This window comes from Vipera berus, assembly GCF_964194415.1.
Source record: "Vipera berus genome assembly, chromosome: 3".
Taxonomy (NCBI): domain Eukaryota; kingdom Metazoa; phylum Chordata; class Lepidosauria; order Squamata; family Viperidae; genus Vipera; species Vipera berus.
In genome coordinates, this window is record NC_138204.1 from 88428336 (window position 1) to 88442647 (window position 14312).

Below are 14312 nucleotides of genomic sequence, written 5' to 3' on the forward strand. Positions count from 1 at the left end.
TCTGCCTCACATTTTTATTGATAAGCATTTTTTATCGAGAGTCCACTAAAGCTTGGAGGATTGTTCTTCTGTTTATTCTGATCTTTGCATATGAATCAGCAACCCCAGGGAAGATGAGTGTATGTCATCAAGATAGGTTAAGTTAATTAAATGCATTTAAATTTATTTAACAAACTTTAATTAACAAAAGAGTCGGGGAAGTGAATTCATAGTGAGTGATTTGATTTTGGGGAGGGAATTAAAAGGCAGAGAGCATAGTGGAGTGCTCCCCTGGGAATGCAGGTTTGTGGGAGGCCTGCATTTAACACACCTCAGTAAATGGGTGAATAGCTGCCCAGGAGGATTGTTTAAAGTTACCTAGAACCAGTGGTGGGATTTCGCATCACTTTGGCAGAGCCAGAGAACCAGTTGTTCACATATTTGAATCCCACCATTGCCTAGAACCCATTGGAGAATGCCGGGCTGAAAGAGTGCCTGCCAGCCATTACGACGAGTTCTTATAGCGTCACTCACTACAAGTTGGAAGTTGTTTAAATCAATTTAGATGAGATGCCAGAGACTTATCTTAGGATCAGTTTGAAGCTATTGATGCTGAGGAATTGAGCGGAATTTGTTGCTGGGTTAGTCTTATAATCTGTGGATTGAATCTCTGCTTTGCCAGGTTGTTGAAAGCCATCAAGAAAATTTCAATATTTACGGCTATGGCTCTGTACTCAAAAGTACTTAAAATCTTGAAGAGAAGTGTAAAATGTTGATGTATTGGGAAAACAGTGCAATTCCAAATAATAGTTTGTTCCCTTTCACAGAGTTTTCAGTAAACAGTCAGACCATGTTCATGCATCCCAAGGAAGCATATCTCAGTGCTCAGGCGATTATCCTATTCAGTTACTAGACGATATTACAAGCCCAGCCTATCTTTGCTCTCAAAAGATTGGAGACAAAAGATCTTCGAGCAGTACAGATGTCTCTGGTAATACTTCAGATGATCATTTACGTAGTTAAGTAAACAACTTTAAGATATGATTATGATCTGGCCACCCCCAATGTTCTAATGTATTATTTTTATTGTATATTGTGTTTTTGTTGCCTCCAACAAAATATCTTTACATAAATCAATTATATCAATGGAAAGGAAACCTAATTAAGACTCATAATTTAATTAAGGAAGTGAGAATTTTAAACTTTTCAATTAATATTAATAAGCCAACAAACCAGAGTGAAATACAAATAGAAATTGAACAGTACAATTCCTCTCCAAGGAAATGAAACAAAGGCCAAACAGTAAAAATGTTGAAATATGTGAAAGTTAATAACATTTTAATATAATATTAAATATGTAATTAATTCATTTCAGTTTGTTTATTGAGGATAAGTGTGTCTGTATAACATAGAGGCACCATTCTTCTAATGATTAGTCGTTCAAGAATTCGTAGCTCATGTTTTCAAGGCCTTTTATGGGTTTGTAGCAGGTATGTAATTGGGGTCTACCTGAATGTAGATGTTAGACTTGATGTCAATTAATGTCAACTTTCTTGTCAGCAAAATTTATACAACTAAATTTCTGATTTAGTGCTCTGTTTTTGCATTCAAGTGCTTCTTGGACTACTTTGTTCTTCCATAATTATGATTCAGGCTATCCCACTGGGTGAATACAGCAAAACTGCCACTTGCAGAGCATGCACAACCAAAACAGTGGCGTGTGCAGACATAGAGAGGATGTATAGTTCTTACTGTAGTACAGTGAAGGGTGCCTCTAGTTTTGATTTTAAAAATTACATATAGGCTGTGAGAAGCAGGATAAAATTTGTTTTATATCTGAAGAACCAGAAGTCATTAAAACCTATTTCTCCTTCTCCTTTAAAGCTGTGCGAGGCCCACCACCTTTTAGATCCTGGTCAGTTGGTAACCAAAGTGGGGGAATGTGCAGCGATTCTGAAAGCGCAGGAGGAAGCAGTGAGTCACGATCTGTGGATTCTCCATCTGCTAGCCCTGGTACAGATGCTACCCTTCAATGCTTGTATTATTGCTGAGATTTAATGAAGCAAAAGAAATGCAACAGAATGGCTTAAATTGTCCGTTTTTTTGGCTGTTTAGTAGGTGACTTTAAAAGAAGGCTTCCTCGTACACCATCCACTGGGACCATGTCATCTGCAGATGATCTTGATGAGAGAGAGCCACATTCACCTTCCGACTGTGGTAATATAATCTTAAGCTGAGTTCATCATTTGTTCTAAGTACACTTTTCACTCCCAATTTTCTTTGATTCTTAAACTTCGTTAGAAACAGAAGGGTAGATAGTGGACATGTTTATTTGTTCTGAGCCAAAAAATACATTTATTGAGCTGAAAGCACATTTCAGTTACGTACAAGGATTCTGCAAAAATGAAGCTTTAGCCGTTCTGCTTAAAAGGGTAATACATCTGCTAGACATGTGTTCGATAGAAGCTGGAATTAAATAAGCAGGGAGTTATTGTTTGGGGAGTTTTTTTGGCTTGGGTGATATGCTAGTGGATATTTCAAAACCAATAAATAATTGTTCAGTGAATATACAGAAATGTATGACTTTTTCAAAAGTAGAAATATGAAATGGTGAGCAATTCCCCCCCATCACACGATAAAATGATGGGACAACTATCTTCCACAGAATTGCCTAGAATTAGGATCTCATACCCTAAGAGTTAAGAGTCAGACGCAGTTTATTTCTCTCTTTTTCTTCATGTCCCAGGCTTAATCATGTTTTTGTAACTCTGGCAACATAGTTTTCTGCAAGGTCATTTCTGTTGCTCACTACAATACTACAGTATGATTAAATGGTGGTAGTATATCACTCCACAGAGAGAAAACATTTGTGGGCTACTGTTTTCCTGACATGCTTGTTTCCTCTATGTAGTGGGGATTTTAGTTTCTGATACTTCATGATTTCTTTATTTAATTTTAGTTCACTCTTCTAAATCACCAAACTCCCTCAAAGAGAGACTCTGGTGGTGTACAATAAAACATAGAAATATAAAATCAGTATATAAAAAATTAAAACGTTAAGAGTTTTATAATTTAAAAATTATAAAAATTTTAAGGAGGCAAGAATAATTAAGCCTGTTAAAAGCGAGGGTTCTTAATGATCCCATTATACGGTCTTTGAACAGTTTCCAGAAGTATAATAGTATTAATCTCTTGAAGCAAAATAATAATGGTCTTGTGGTTAACCTTAAAAGTTAAGCATACGTTTCATGCATATGTCCATGAGATTTATAAAGTACATCTGCAATTTGGTTAACAGTTGTTACCTCTAATAATATGGTCTCTGCCTAAACGTATGTCATAATTGTTTTGCAATTTAAATTACTGCACAATTGCTTTTTCCTAAAAGCTAAATGCTATATCATCTTTTTGAACAGATAATTTACATATGTCTGCAAAAGCAAAAATATATGGGTAGATGTACTTCAGTGAACATACATGCATTATTATTACGATACCATTTCATAGGATAAATAACTGAATATATTAGTGTACATTCCTTGCACCCTGAAAAACTAACAATAGTCCTTCTTATTCTAAGGTTTAAATGACCTGGCAGCTGAAATTGCCAGTTCTCCTGGACCTTTTCGAAACACTCTCCTATCTAAGGCAGCACAAACACACAAACTTCGGAAACTGAGGTCTCCATCCAGATGCAGGGAATGTGATAGTCTGGTGGTATTCCATGGAGCAGAATGTGAAGAGGTTGGAAATCCAAACACATTTTTGGCTTCCTTATAATGTCTTGTGGGCGATACAACTTACTGCATTCACATCATATCATTTCAAAACCCTCTGGTGCACTGGAGATGTGAAGTTACTATGGGGAGGCTGAAGTGCCAGAGAGGATGGTGCCAATTTATCCTACCAAGCTTGGCAATATATTTGCCAAGACAATATAAATGGCTCTCCTTCTCCAGTGATTTATTACACTTGGCAGAAAGGTTTGCTGGAGAAGTATTCATTATGCTTCATGTTTAAGGGCTATATTGGATCCAGCATATTGGAATGGCTGCCTTTGTATTGTATATACAGGGCATATACGTTTATTTTTGCTATTTATAGTCTGCCTTTTTGCTCGTAGAACACTCAAGCAGCTGTTAATTATTAAAAAGCTTTTAGACTAGTACCAAATCATCGTGAACTGGTTTAAAGAGGCTAAATGCTTTAAATAAGCATGAAATTATATGATGAGCTGAACAGTATATGCCCTTGCCCTTGTTTTTTAATATATCATTTCTTTGCTGCTTCTTTTAGTGCTCCCTTTCCTGTCACAAAAAATGTTTGGAGACTTTAGCTATCCAGTGTGGGCATAAAAAGCTTCATGGAAAACTTCATTTGTTTGGGATAGAATTTACCCAAGTTTCTAAAAATAGCCCAGATGGTATCCCCTTCATCATAAAAAAGTGTGCCTCTGAAATTGAAAGCAGAGCCTTAAATGTCAAGGTAAAGATTCATACTGCTTTTCAAATGCTTTCATTCAAAAACATTAAAATTTCGCTCTCACAATTATTTATGTTTGTTTCGTATTTAAGGGGATATACCGTGTGAATGGAGCAAAATCCAGAGTTGAAAAACTTTGTCAAGCATTTGAAAATGGGAAAGATTTGGTAGAATTATCTGAACTCTATGCGCATGATATAAGTAATGTCCTTAAATTATTTCTTCGTCAGGTAAATAAACATTGTTGTCTTCTTTACTCTCATTTGTATATTGGAAGATTTATTAAGGTGGATGTTTCTTGTGTAGAGTTTTGTGAAAATTCCAGTATTGAGGTGATTGCAGGGAGATTTACCCTTTGGCTCTCTTGCTTGTATTGGAAGGATAGAAAACAATCAAATTATTGTCCTTAAAATTAGTTTGCTACTGGTTTTTCATTGTCGCTTTTTGTCAGGTTAATTAAAATTAACTATTTTAAGTATAAGTGGATAGGAGAAATAAGCTGGGGGAAAAATGGGGAAAAATTAAGAAAATGAAATGGAAAAAATATTTGAACAATGACTTGACTTGTGATGTACGAAAAAAAATTCTCTAATCACGCATTAAATAAATGGCTCAAAAACGTGAAACCTAACCTGTGAGAATATTGAACTGGGGCCTAGGCTAATGCTGACAGCGTATTCTTAAAAAAGAATTGCCATTTTTAATAATACAGCAATTCTATAAATGTGAGAGTTATAATACTAAAATACTATAAAAATCCATTTTGAAATAATACAGCTGGCAGTAGTGTCTGATTACATCCTAGCATCAGTATTGAATGTAACAGTTGGAAAGGGTTTTTTTTAGCACAAACTGGGAAATATTAAGTATTTGTTTTGATTGAACAGTTGTGATTGTGCACTGTGGCACATGTTTACCCTAGTAAACAGCTGATAGGTTCAAATTTATCATACCAACACAGGCTGAGAGTCTGAATGGGCAATTCATTGGTGTCCATATTTCATACACCATACTCCTTCCTTAAATTAACAGTCTTTTTAGCTCTTGAATTACAGGCTCTCACTTGCCCTTTCCTCTTACTCAGATTGAAACACATGATATCTGAGTTCACCTGTATAATACTTTATTTTCTTCTGGGAAACAGAGATTATTGTTTGTCAGATCAGAGTTTAAGTCATGTGCTTTAATGTAATGTATGAATCCAATCACAAATACCTGGTCCCTCTATTCAAGATATTGCAATCGTTCTCTTGTTCTGTAATAAAGCAGATTAATAACTATCTCATCTATCCAAGTTTTTTATTTTTAGAAACTTTTTACAAATAAATAAAACAAAATTGGTCATTTAAACAAAGCAAAACTTAAAAGTACCCACAGAAGTGTTATTAAAATCTGAAGTTATAACAAGTGGAATTCATCAATAGTACTACGTGAATTTCTTGCAGTACGCTAATTATGCCGAGAGAAAAAATTCAGAACCTTTCCAGAAAAGGATTGGACAAATGAAAAGAAGGACATAAACTTTTAGATGAATTTCTTTCTGATGTTCTTTCCCTCAGCTCCCTGAACCTTTGATTTTGTTTCGACTTTATAATGAATTCATTGGACTAGCAAAAGAAAGTCAGAATATTAATGAGGAACTTGATACGAAGCAGATGAGTCCCAAATCAAAAAAACGGCAGTCAGTTTGCATTGAATTGAATAGGATCATACTTAAAATCAAAGATCTGCTGAAATTACTACCTACAGCAAATCATAACACTCTGCAATTTCTTTTAGCTCATCTCTGCAGGTAAGAGCATTCCAAGTCAACCAGCAACTAGATTTTTCTATATATTTTCCTGTATGTTTTTCTAGAAATAACCTGTAACGCTCAGGGTGGCTTAAAGAATAAAAACATTTAAAAAAACCATAACCAACAAAACATGGACTAAAACAATCATCATAAAAACAGACACTCACAACAACAGATTAATCACAGACCTGAGACCAAAGCTAGGTGTTGAGGTATTTTCAGAACTCCAGGACAGAAGGCACTATCAGTTTTTTGGGGGGATGGACAGGGGTTGCCATACCAAAAGACAGGGAATGGTGGTAGCAGAGAAAGCATACTTCTTTCCTGGAACATACTGGGAAGCCAGAAACAATTGGAGATAGATGGTCCCTCTATCTAGACCAGGGCTTTTCAACCAGTGGTATGGGTACCACCTGTGGTACATTGGCACCTGACAGGTGGTACGCGACCATCCTAGAAAAGTGGTAGCAGGGGAGGGGAATGAGCTGAAGCAGTGGCAGCACCGCACAAGCCTGAGCGAGAGATGGCTGGAGCTGCAAGGCTGTCAGGGCTCAGAGGTAGCACCAGGATCAGCGCCAGGCTCCAGCTGGAGCTCGGCACTGATCCTGGTGTTTCTGAGCCTAGAAGAAGTGCCGATCAGCTGGAATGTTGCAGCATCTCCAGGGTCTTGTGATTTACATTCAGATGCTTGGCAGCTGATTCATATTTATGATGGTCACAGTGTCCCAGGGCCATGTGAAGTGACCAAAACCTGCTGCAACCACCCAGCAGATGGGGTGGGATAAAAACCAAACACACCCCACCCCACCCCCACTGCCAATCCTCAACAGAAATGCTCACAACAATGAAAACCTCAGACAGGAGGAAGAGCGCCGCCGGGCGGGTAGGCAGGTGTCTTGCTCAGCTGTGGCTTGGGGGGCACTTTTTTCAGTGCCATTGTAACTTTGAGCAGTCACTAAGTGAACTGTTGTAAGTCAAGAACTACCTATATTTCATCACTTTTTTCCTTTTGACACCTTGCTAGGCGACTGGTTGTACTCGGATGTTGCCATATCCTAAAAGTGGTACAATGGGTGAAAAGGTTGAAAAGCCCTGATCTAGACCAGGGGTTCCCAACCAGGGGTGCTTGCACCCCCTGGGGGTATGAGACAATATTCCAGGGGGTGTAAAAACTTGGGTTTTCAAAATTATAGTGCATATGCATAATTCATTGCCCTTATTTTGAACTTTTGTAAGGGGTGCAAGAATATGTCAGAAGTGTTTTAGGGGTTCGGGGTATAGAAAAGGTTGGGAGCCGCTGATCTAGACATTGCGTTTTGATTAATGTTAGTTGGCAATTAAAAGTATATTTATCTTTACAAATATTTGTTGGTAACACTCAAAACTTTAATGCATTTTCTGTTCTTTTATACAGAGTTAGTGAACAGTCTCATGAAAATAAAATGTCTGCCAGCAATCTTGGCATTATATTTGGTCCAACTTTGATCAGACCACGTCAGACAGATGCCACACTTTCATTATCTTCACTTGTGGATTATCCATATCAAGCCCGGATGGTAGAACTTCTCATCACTCACTATGAGAAGATCTTCGACGAACATTCATCAGCTGTGTCTGAATCTGATGAAAATTCTTTTTCTACTAAAAGTATTTTATCAGTAGAAGATAAAGAAGCAACTCAACAAAGGAAAGGAGGATTCTTTGTGCCTATGAAGCAAGTGAGTTTCTGTTGAGGAACAATATCTATAATATTCTATTTGTATTATTTCATTTAGGGGGGAAAAATTCTACTCTTATTTAAAATTTTGTTATTGTTGATAGAATGTCCAAAGGAACAATTCTAAAAGAAGCATATCTCTTGAAGAACCAGATGGTAGCAAAAGTTCCCCCTCCCAGTCTGATTCTTTAGGGAAAGGTAAGTGTTTATATGTTACAATAGATAGCAATAGCACTTAAACTTATATACTGCTTTATAATTCTTTATAGCCCTCTAAGCGGATTACAGAGTCAAGATACTGCCCCCAACAATCTGGGTTTTCATTTTACCAATGGATACACCAGTGAGCCAGAACTGTCTCTTAATTGGTGGGGATAAATATAGATGCCCCCTGTGAAATTGAAAGAACAGTATTAAAATATTTTAGGCTGTAATTAATCTTATTTATTTATCAAGTTTATATCCCACTGCAATCATAAATAGATTCTCAATGGCTAACAAAGACAACGTAACAATAAAAATGCTGCATATAAGCCTTCAAAACAATATTTATTTTTACATTTACTTTTATTCCATCTTTATTATTGTTTTTAATAACTCAGGATGGTAAATGTGCCTAACACTCTTTCCCCTTCTATTTTCTCCACAACAACAACCCTATGAGGTTAGTTGGGCAGAGAGAGAGAGAGACTTTTGATGCTTAAGGCAGGATTAGAACTCATAATCTCCTGATTTCTAGTCTAATCCCTAACCACTAGACTAAATTGGTTACCTGGAATCAATACCAAAAGACTATATGGAAAAGCTCCATCTTCAGCCCTTCTGGAAGATGAATTATGTTGGAACCACTTGTAATATGGAAGGCCATTCCAGAAGATAGTCCCATGTAGTTAAGGTTACTGTTAGTCTAGATGAGTGGTGATGAGGGTATGACTCACTGTAATCAGGTCACTTCACCCGAAGTAAGGCCACCACTGGCACACCAGCCAAAGCTGGGCAAAGGCATCTCTGGCCATAGTCTACCTGCTGGTCCAGCTGTAACTGCAAGTCCAGAAGGAACCCAATTTGTGGACCTCTTCTTTCAGGGGCAGTGCAACTCCTAGAGGCAACACGAGGTACCCCAGTGTCCATCTGTAGCTCAGTCTTGCAGTGGTTCAGCTTGAACCTGTTTTCTACCATCCAGATTCTAACAATCTCCACGGTTGACTTCCACGTTATATTAGATTTTTGGGTGCAAATATATAGTAAATGATTGCATTGTTGTTTTCTTTCTTAGAATCTACCTGTGATCTTGAAACAAAACTCAGTCTTAGCAAGCAAAATTCTCTCTCAGAATCTCCTCCTGTCTCGGTTTTGGAAAATGTACCTATAAAAGAATCAGGTTAGTTTTGTAAACTTTGGAGCTTTTATAGAGTTATTCTAAGTTTAAAAGCCAAAGCAATTGTGCCAGGTATTGATGAAAAAATGTCAAAAGGTGGGATACATACATACATAAAGGTAAAGGTAAAGGTTCCCCCGCACATGCGTGCTAGTCGTTTCCGACTCTAGGGGCCGGTGCTCACCTCCGTTTCAAAGCCGAAGAGCCAGCGCTTGTCCGAGGACGTCTCCGTGGTCATGTGGCCGGCATGACTAGACGCCAAAGGCGCACGGAGCACTGTTACCTTCCCACCGTAGTGGTCCCTATTTTTCTACTTGCATTTTTTACGTGCTTTCGAACTGCTAGGTTGGCAGAAGCTGGGACAAGTAACAGGCGCTCACTCTGCTACGCGGCACTCGGGATTCGACCCACCAAACTGCCGACCTTCTGATCGACAAGCTCAGCATCCTAACCCACTGAGCCACCGCGTCCCTCACATACATACATACATACAATTTCCAGGAATCAGTGGTTATAAAATCAGTAGTGTCCTCCTTGGGTGCTCAGTGGCAGTGCTAAGATTTGCTTGCAGCATTACAGTAGTTGATGATTTATTCTATCTGCTGCCTGTTTTTTTCATTTCACCTTATGCTTCTCTTCACACTTTTTATCTGGACCATTTTTAAACATGGATTTAAGTCTTCCTTCAAAGCTCACTTGACGGTCATAAGTGTGGAGGAAAGGTTGCATCAAATAAAAGCATAGTGAAAACTTTTTTTCCCCACTCATGTCTCTCAACCCCCCCCTCCCCGGCCCCTTAGCACTTGTCTTCTGTTAGCTGGGCAACTTAACAGGTGTATAAATCCATCATTCAAAGTGCCACCATCCAATTCTGTCCTTCCCTACAACATTTTAAGGAAAGCTATTGGTTCTCCTATTGGCATCTGATACTTGGTGAAAAGAAGAGAAAGCCAGGCAGATCACTTTCTACATCTGCCCCAGATTAAATCTGTAAGGGAAGCACTATTCACTGGTCTTGTTTCTCAAGCAGAAAAAGGATCGGCTGTGCAGACAGCACAGTGTATGCAGGCTCACAGGCTGCTAGATAGTGCTTAAACATGGTATCTGGCAGACTCTGAGAGTTCCCTAAGTCTGTAAACACTATCTCTTTACTTGTCTTTTCCAAAAGACAATCTGATTTTTTTGCCAGTTTAGTTATCATATTCAATTTTTCATAAATGATGAAATAGGAAAAAGTATTTAAATATTGTAGTTCTCTAATATTGTAGGTTATTGTAGGCCATTCCTATCCAATATAGCAATAAATCTGAACAATGAAAACATCTTTATGTAGGGCCTAGTTGTAACAATCCTTCATTTGAATTGTTTTACCATGTTAATTCTGCAATTATTTAGCCTGACTTTCATCTAATGAGCTGTCTGTCCAGATATGTTAGGAATTCAACCACTTGAAATTCCCAACAAGTGATTCCATCTGGAGAATGCAAAGTTGGAAAAGCTTAAGTTAAAAAAAAACAAATATAAAATGTTTGTGTTCATTCTACTAACAAAAACAAACCGGGGGATGAAATTCCACTGTGGATAGCTTCTTGCAAAACAGTTGTAGGAGAGTTCCTTCCTTCTTAAATTATGTTGAGGAAGATGAATCTTAATAAATACAAGAAATAGAATGGGATTCTGGAGTTGGCTGATCTGTCTTTCAGGCATAATTGTTATAAAACAACAGAGTGTAAGAAGAGACATAAATAAGAAATGTGATTCTCTGAAATGTGTATCTTTTTTAGTCAGTATTCAATATTCATACTTTTTGATGACACTCGAAACATTTCTTTCCTCCCTAGAAAATAAAGCAACTCCAGTTTCAGATCAAGACAATGGGAAGCATGACCTTGAAACTGAGGATGGTGTTAAAAGCAATCGGTTAATAAAACCTAATCGTCAAATAACCAAAGTTCAGTTGCGCCCTCAAAAGGCAAAGCCATTCCTTCGTCCTGTGAGTTTACCCTTAGGATCAATGCTTCCTTCTTGTATTTTAAACGAACGAAACTCCCAAAATGCAAGCCTGAGCCCAGACAAGCTTGGGAAAAGTCCTATTATTGAAGAGATTTCTGAGACACAATCACTTCCCTCTCTTAATGCTGGCTGTAGACTCTCTTGTTATGACCCTCAAACTCAGAAAAAGACTTGGGACAAGCAATATAAACAATATGATATAACATCAAAGACAGCAAAGATTATGACCAATATATCCCAGGAAAACCTAATACAAGAGACTGTAAATATATGTGCCTTAAATGCATCTAGCAACCTTGTTAGCAATTCAGTGAATGCCATACTTCCTGGTAAGCCATATACAGGACCAGTCAGGGTTGCAAAGACTGCAGGAGAAACTCATTCCACAGCCTCTAGTCCTATTGCTACTTTGAGAATGCCAAGAAGCTTACAACCACCAGCAGGAACATTTTATAGACCACCATCCAGCAATAAGGCCAAACCAAATGATGAGAGTTCTGCATCCAAACCCTGTACAGCAATAATCCAAGAGGAGGTGCCAGAACTGGGTGTGAATCCTGCCCTTGATCATGGCTCTTTGGATTCTTCTAGCCAACATGAAAAGCAACAAAAACCTAGTTCTGAAACCCTGTCCCCTGCAGACTTGAAGCCCGCTTATCAGAGATTAAGGCCAAAGCGGATGCAAGAACTGGAACACAGGGAAGCTCATTTTGTATAGGGCACTCAAAACTTCTGGAACTGTTTTTTTTTCTTGAGGATTTCACCTTTGTGCCATATTGAAATTATTTTTATAAATATCTGTACAGACATTTTAAAACATGGAATGAAAAAAGCTGTGAAGAATATTGAAGTTAATTTTTTATTATTATTATTATTTCATTTTTCTCAAGAGTATTTAAATGCATTCCAAATGTAAAAGCAGCTAATATGAAGTGCACTCAAAAAACCTTATAATCTACTTCATTTGTTCAATTGTATTTTTTTTTCTCATGGAAGCCTACTTATGTCAGAGTGCAACAGTGAAAAGAGTCCATATCCAAGTATAAATGGTTTATTAAGACTGCAGAGTATGAAATATAGATACTTAATTTAAGAATAAACCAAAGCTTGAAGCATTGCTGTAAGTGTCTGTATTTAGTTTTTTCTCTACTCTGGACAAATAAATGCTCTCCAGTTCACTGTAACAAGTCACAAACAGTAGTACTGGATATGAAAGCATAATTTGACACTAATAGTCAACTTGGCTGAGAAAGTATTCAGCGAGCCGGAATAATAAGTGTCACTTTCCGGTTTATCTGTTTCTTGTATGATGTTCTTTTCTGAAGTAGATTAAGAATCTCAGTGTTCACAATGAATTGACAAAGTTTCACCTATGCTGGTTGTGTTCTTTTACTCCATTTTGTTTCATTTATCTTTTATTCCTGTGTTTTATGTTACCATATGTAATGCTGGCCAGTGACTGAAATAAAGTATTTTGACAAAGTTATGCAATATCCTCTTGGTTGTTTATGCATTAATAGATCAAGGAAGACTTGTGCTAACATTTGATGTGTTTTAGCTGCAGACATAAATGTATAATACTTTTTCATGTACGTAGATAATGCTGCATTTTTGCATGGCAACCTAAATAATACAAATATTAAATATACAACTAATACAGCAAGGAATATGAAATTGAAAATTAATGTATCAAGCACCAATAGAGTTGTGTCTGGAAGGGAAAATGGAATCAATGGTTAATAGTTATATATAAATGGTCATATACAAACAGCTAAAAGAACGAGCAACTGTGTGTGGACCTTCTAAAATGTTTGACTAAAGATGAGTAAATGTGGAATTTTTAAAACTTGCAAGTGATGGTAGAAAGGCAGTAGATAGTATGGGGTCTGCTGCAAGAAATGAATGTTTATAAAAAGAAGCAATCACTATGGATCAGAGAGTGCTTCTGCCCAGTTTGTTACAGGGAAGTGAAAGTTATGTCAGGAGAAACACACTAAGTTGAATGCCATGGGAATGAGATCCTTAAGAATTTGGGTGTAGTAAAACAAGACGGGGTTAAGAATGAACGGGGTTGAATGAATGTAAAACTGAGTGACCATTACAAAATAAGTACATTGATGTTTGGTTATATAGAAGGAAGGAATGAAGATCAAACTGTAAAATGAATATATGAAGGAAGATGAAAGAGTAAACCAAGAATACTGTAACTGGATGATGTTGATGAGATCCTCATAAAGGTAGGAGTGAGAAGCTTAAAAGAACAAAAGGCAATGGATGGAGAGGTATATGTGTGTTGCAATGACAGAAAGGTCTGGAGAGGTATAGTGACTTGTAGACTATATTTGGCAATGTTTTCTTATTTCTTCTATGTTTTTATTTTCCTTGGATTATAATTTCTTTTCTTTTTGCCTCTATACCTACTAGTAGCTATAGTTATCTGGTGGCTTTGTCAAAATATATATGCAAACTTAAACAAAATCAAGATCTTAACTGATCAGCCATTTAAATTTTGTTATAAGACTGTTTACTACAGGAATAAGGGTGTGTACAGTATTTGTATTTATATACTTTGTCCAGTACTGCTGGCATGATAAAATACAGCTGGTCAGATTGGTATGGTAAGTACATTCAAAGCAATAGACTGACTTAGATGAGGGAAACTCATCAAATTTGCAAATGACAATAAGCTGGCAGGAATAGCCAACACCGCAAAAGATAGCTCAGGATCCAAATGGATGTTGACAGACTCAAATACTGGGTCCTGTCCAACAAAATGAAATGTAATATAGAGAAAAGTAAGGTTTTACACTTAGGCAAAAAACAAACAAACATACAAGTACAGACTAGATGAAACTTGGCTCAAAAGTAGTAACTGTAAAAAGGGTCTTGGTGTCCCAGTGGACAATCATTTAACTATAAGCCAGCAGTGCCGCAGTAGCCAAAAAAGC

The 14312-nt window shown here is 37.3% G+C and overlaps 1 protein-coding gene across 4 annotated transcripts in view; it reads left to right on the forward strand.

Annotated features, from left to right (window-relative positions):
* Positions 1-12850, forward strand: part of ARHGAP29 (Rho GTPase activating protein 29) — a 55098-nt gene extending 42248 nt beyond the window's left edge. Inside the window, exons 14-24 of one of the 4 annotated variants that reach the window (XM_081326123.1) lie at positions 807-997; positions 1864-1992; positions 2098-2196; positions 3560-3723; positions 4276-4464; positions 4554-4691; positions 6021-6253; positions 7671-7974; positions 8078-8171; positions 9250-9354; positions 11193-12850. In XM_081326123.1, the coding sequence (XP_081182249.1) occupies positions 807-997; positions 1864-1992; positions 2098-2196; positions 3560-3723; positions 4276-4464; positions 4554-4691; positions 6021-6253; positions 7671-7974; positions 8078-8171; positions 9250-9354; positions 11193-12082 (2536 nt within the window). In that variant the 3' untranslated portion in view covers positions 12083-12850. Of the gene's footprint in view, positions 1-806; positions 998-1863; positions 1993-2094; positions 2197-3559; positions 3724-4275; positions 4465-4553; positions 4692-6020; positions 6254-7670; positions 7975-8077; positions 8172-9249; positions 9355-11192 lie in introns of all 4 variants that reach the window. The other 3 variants (XM_081326122.1, XM_081326124.1, XM_081326125.1) reach the window with 3 other exon arrangements.
* Positions 12851-14312: the final 1462 nt, after the last annotated feature.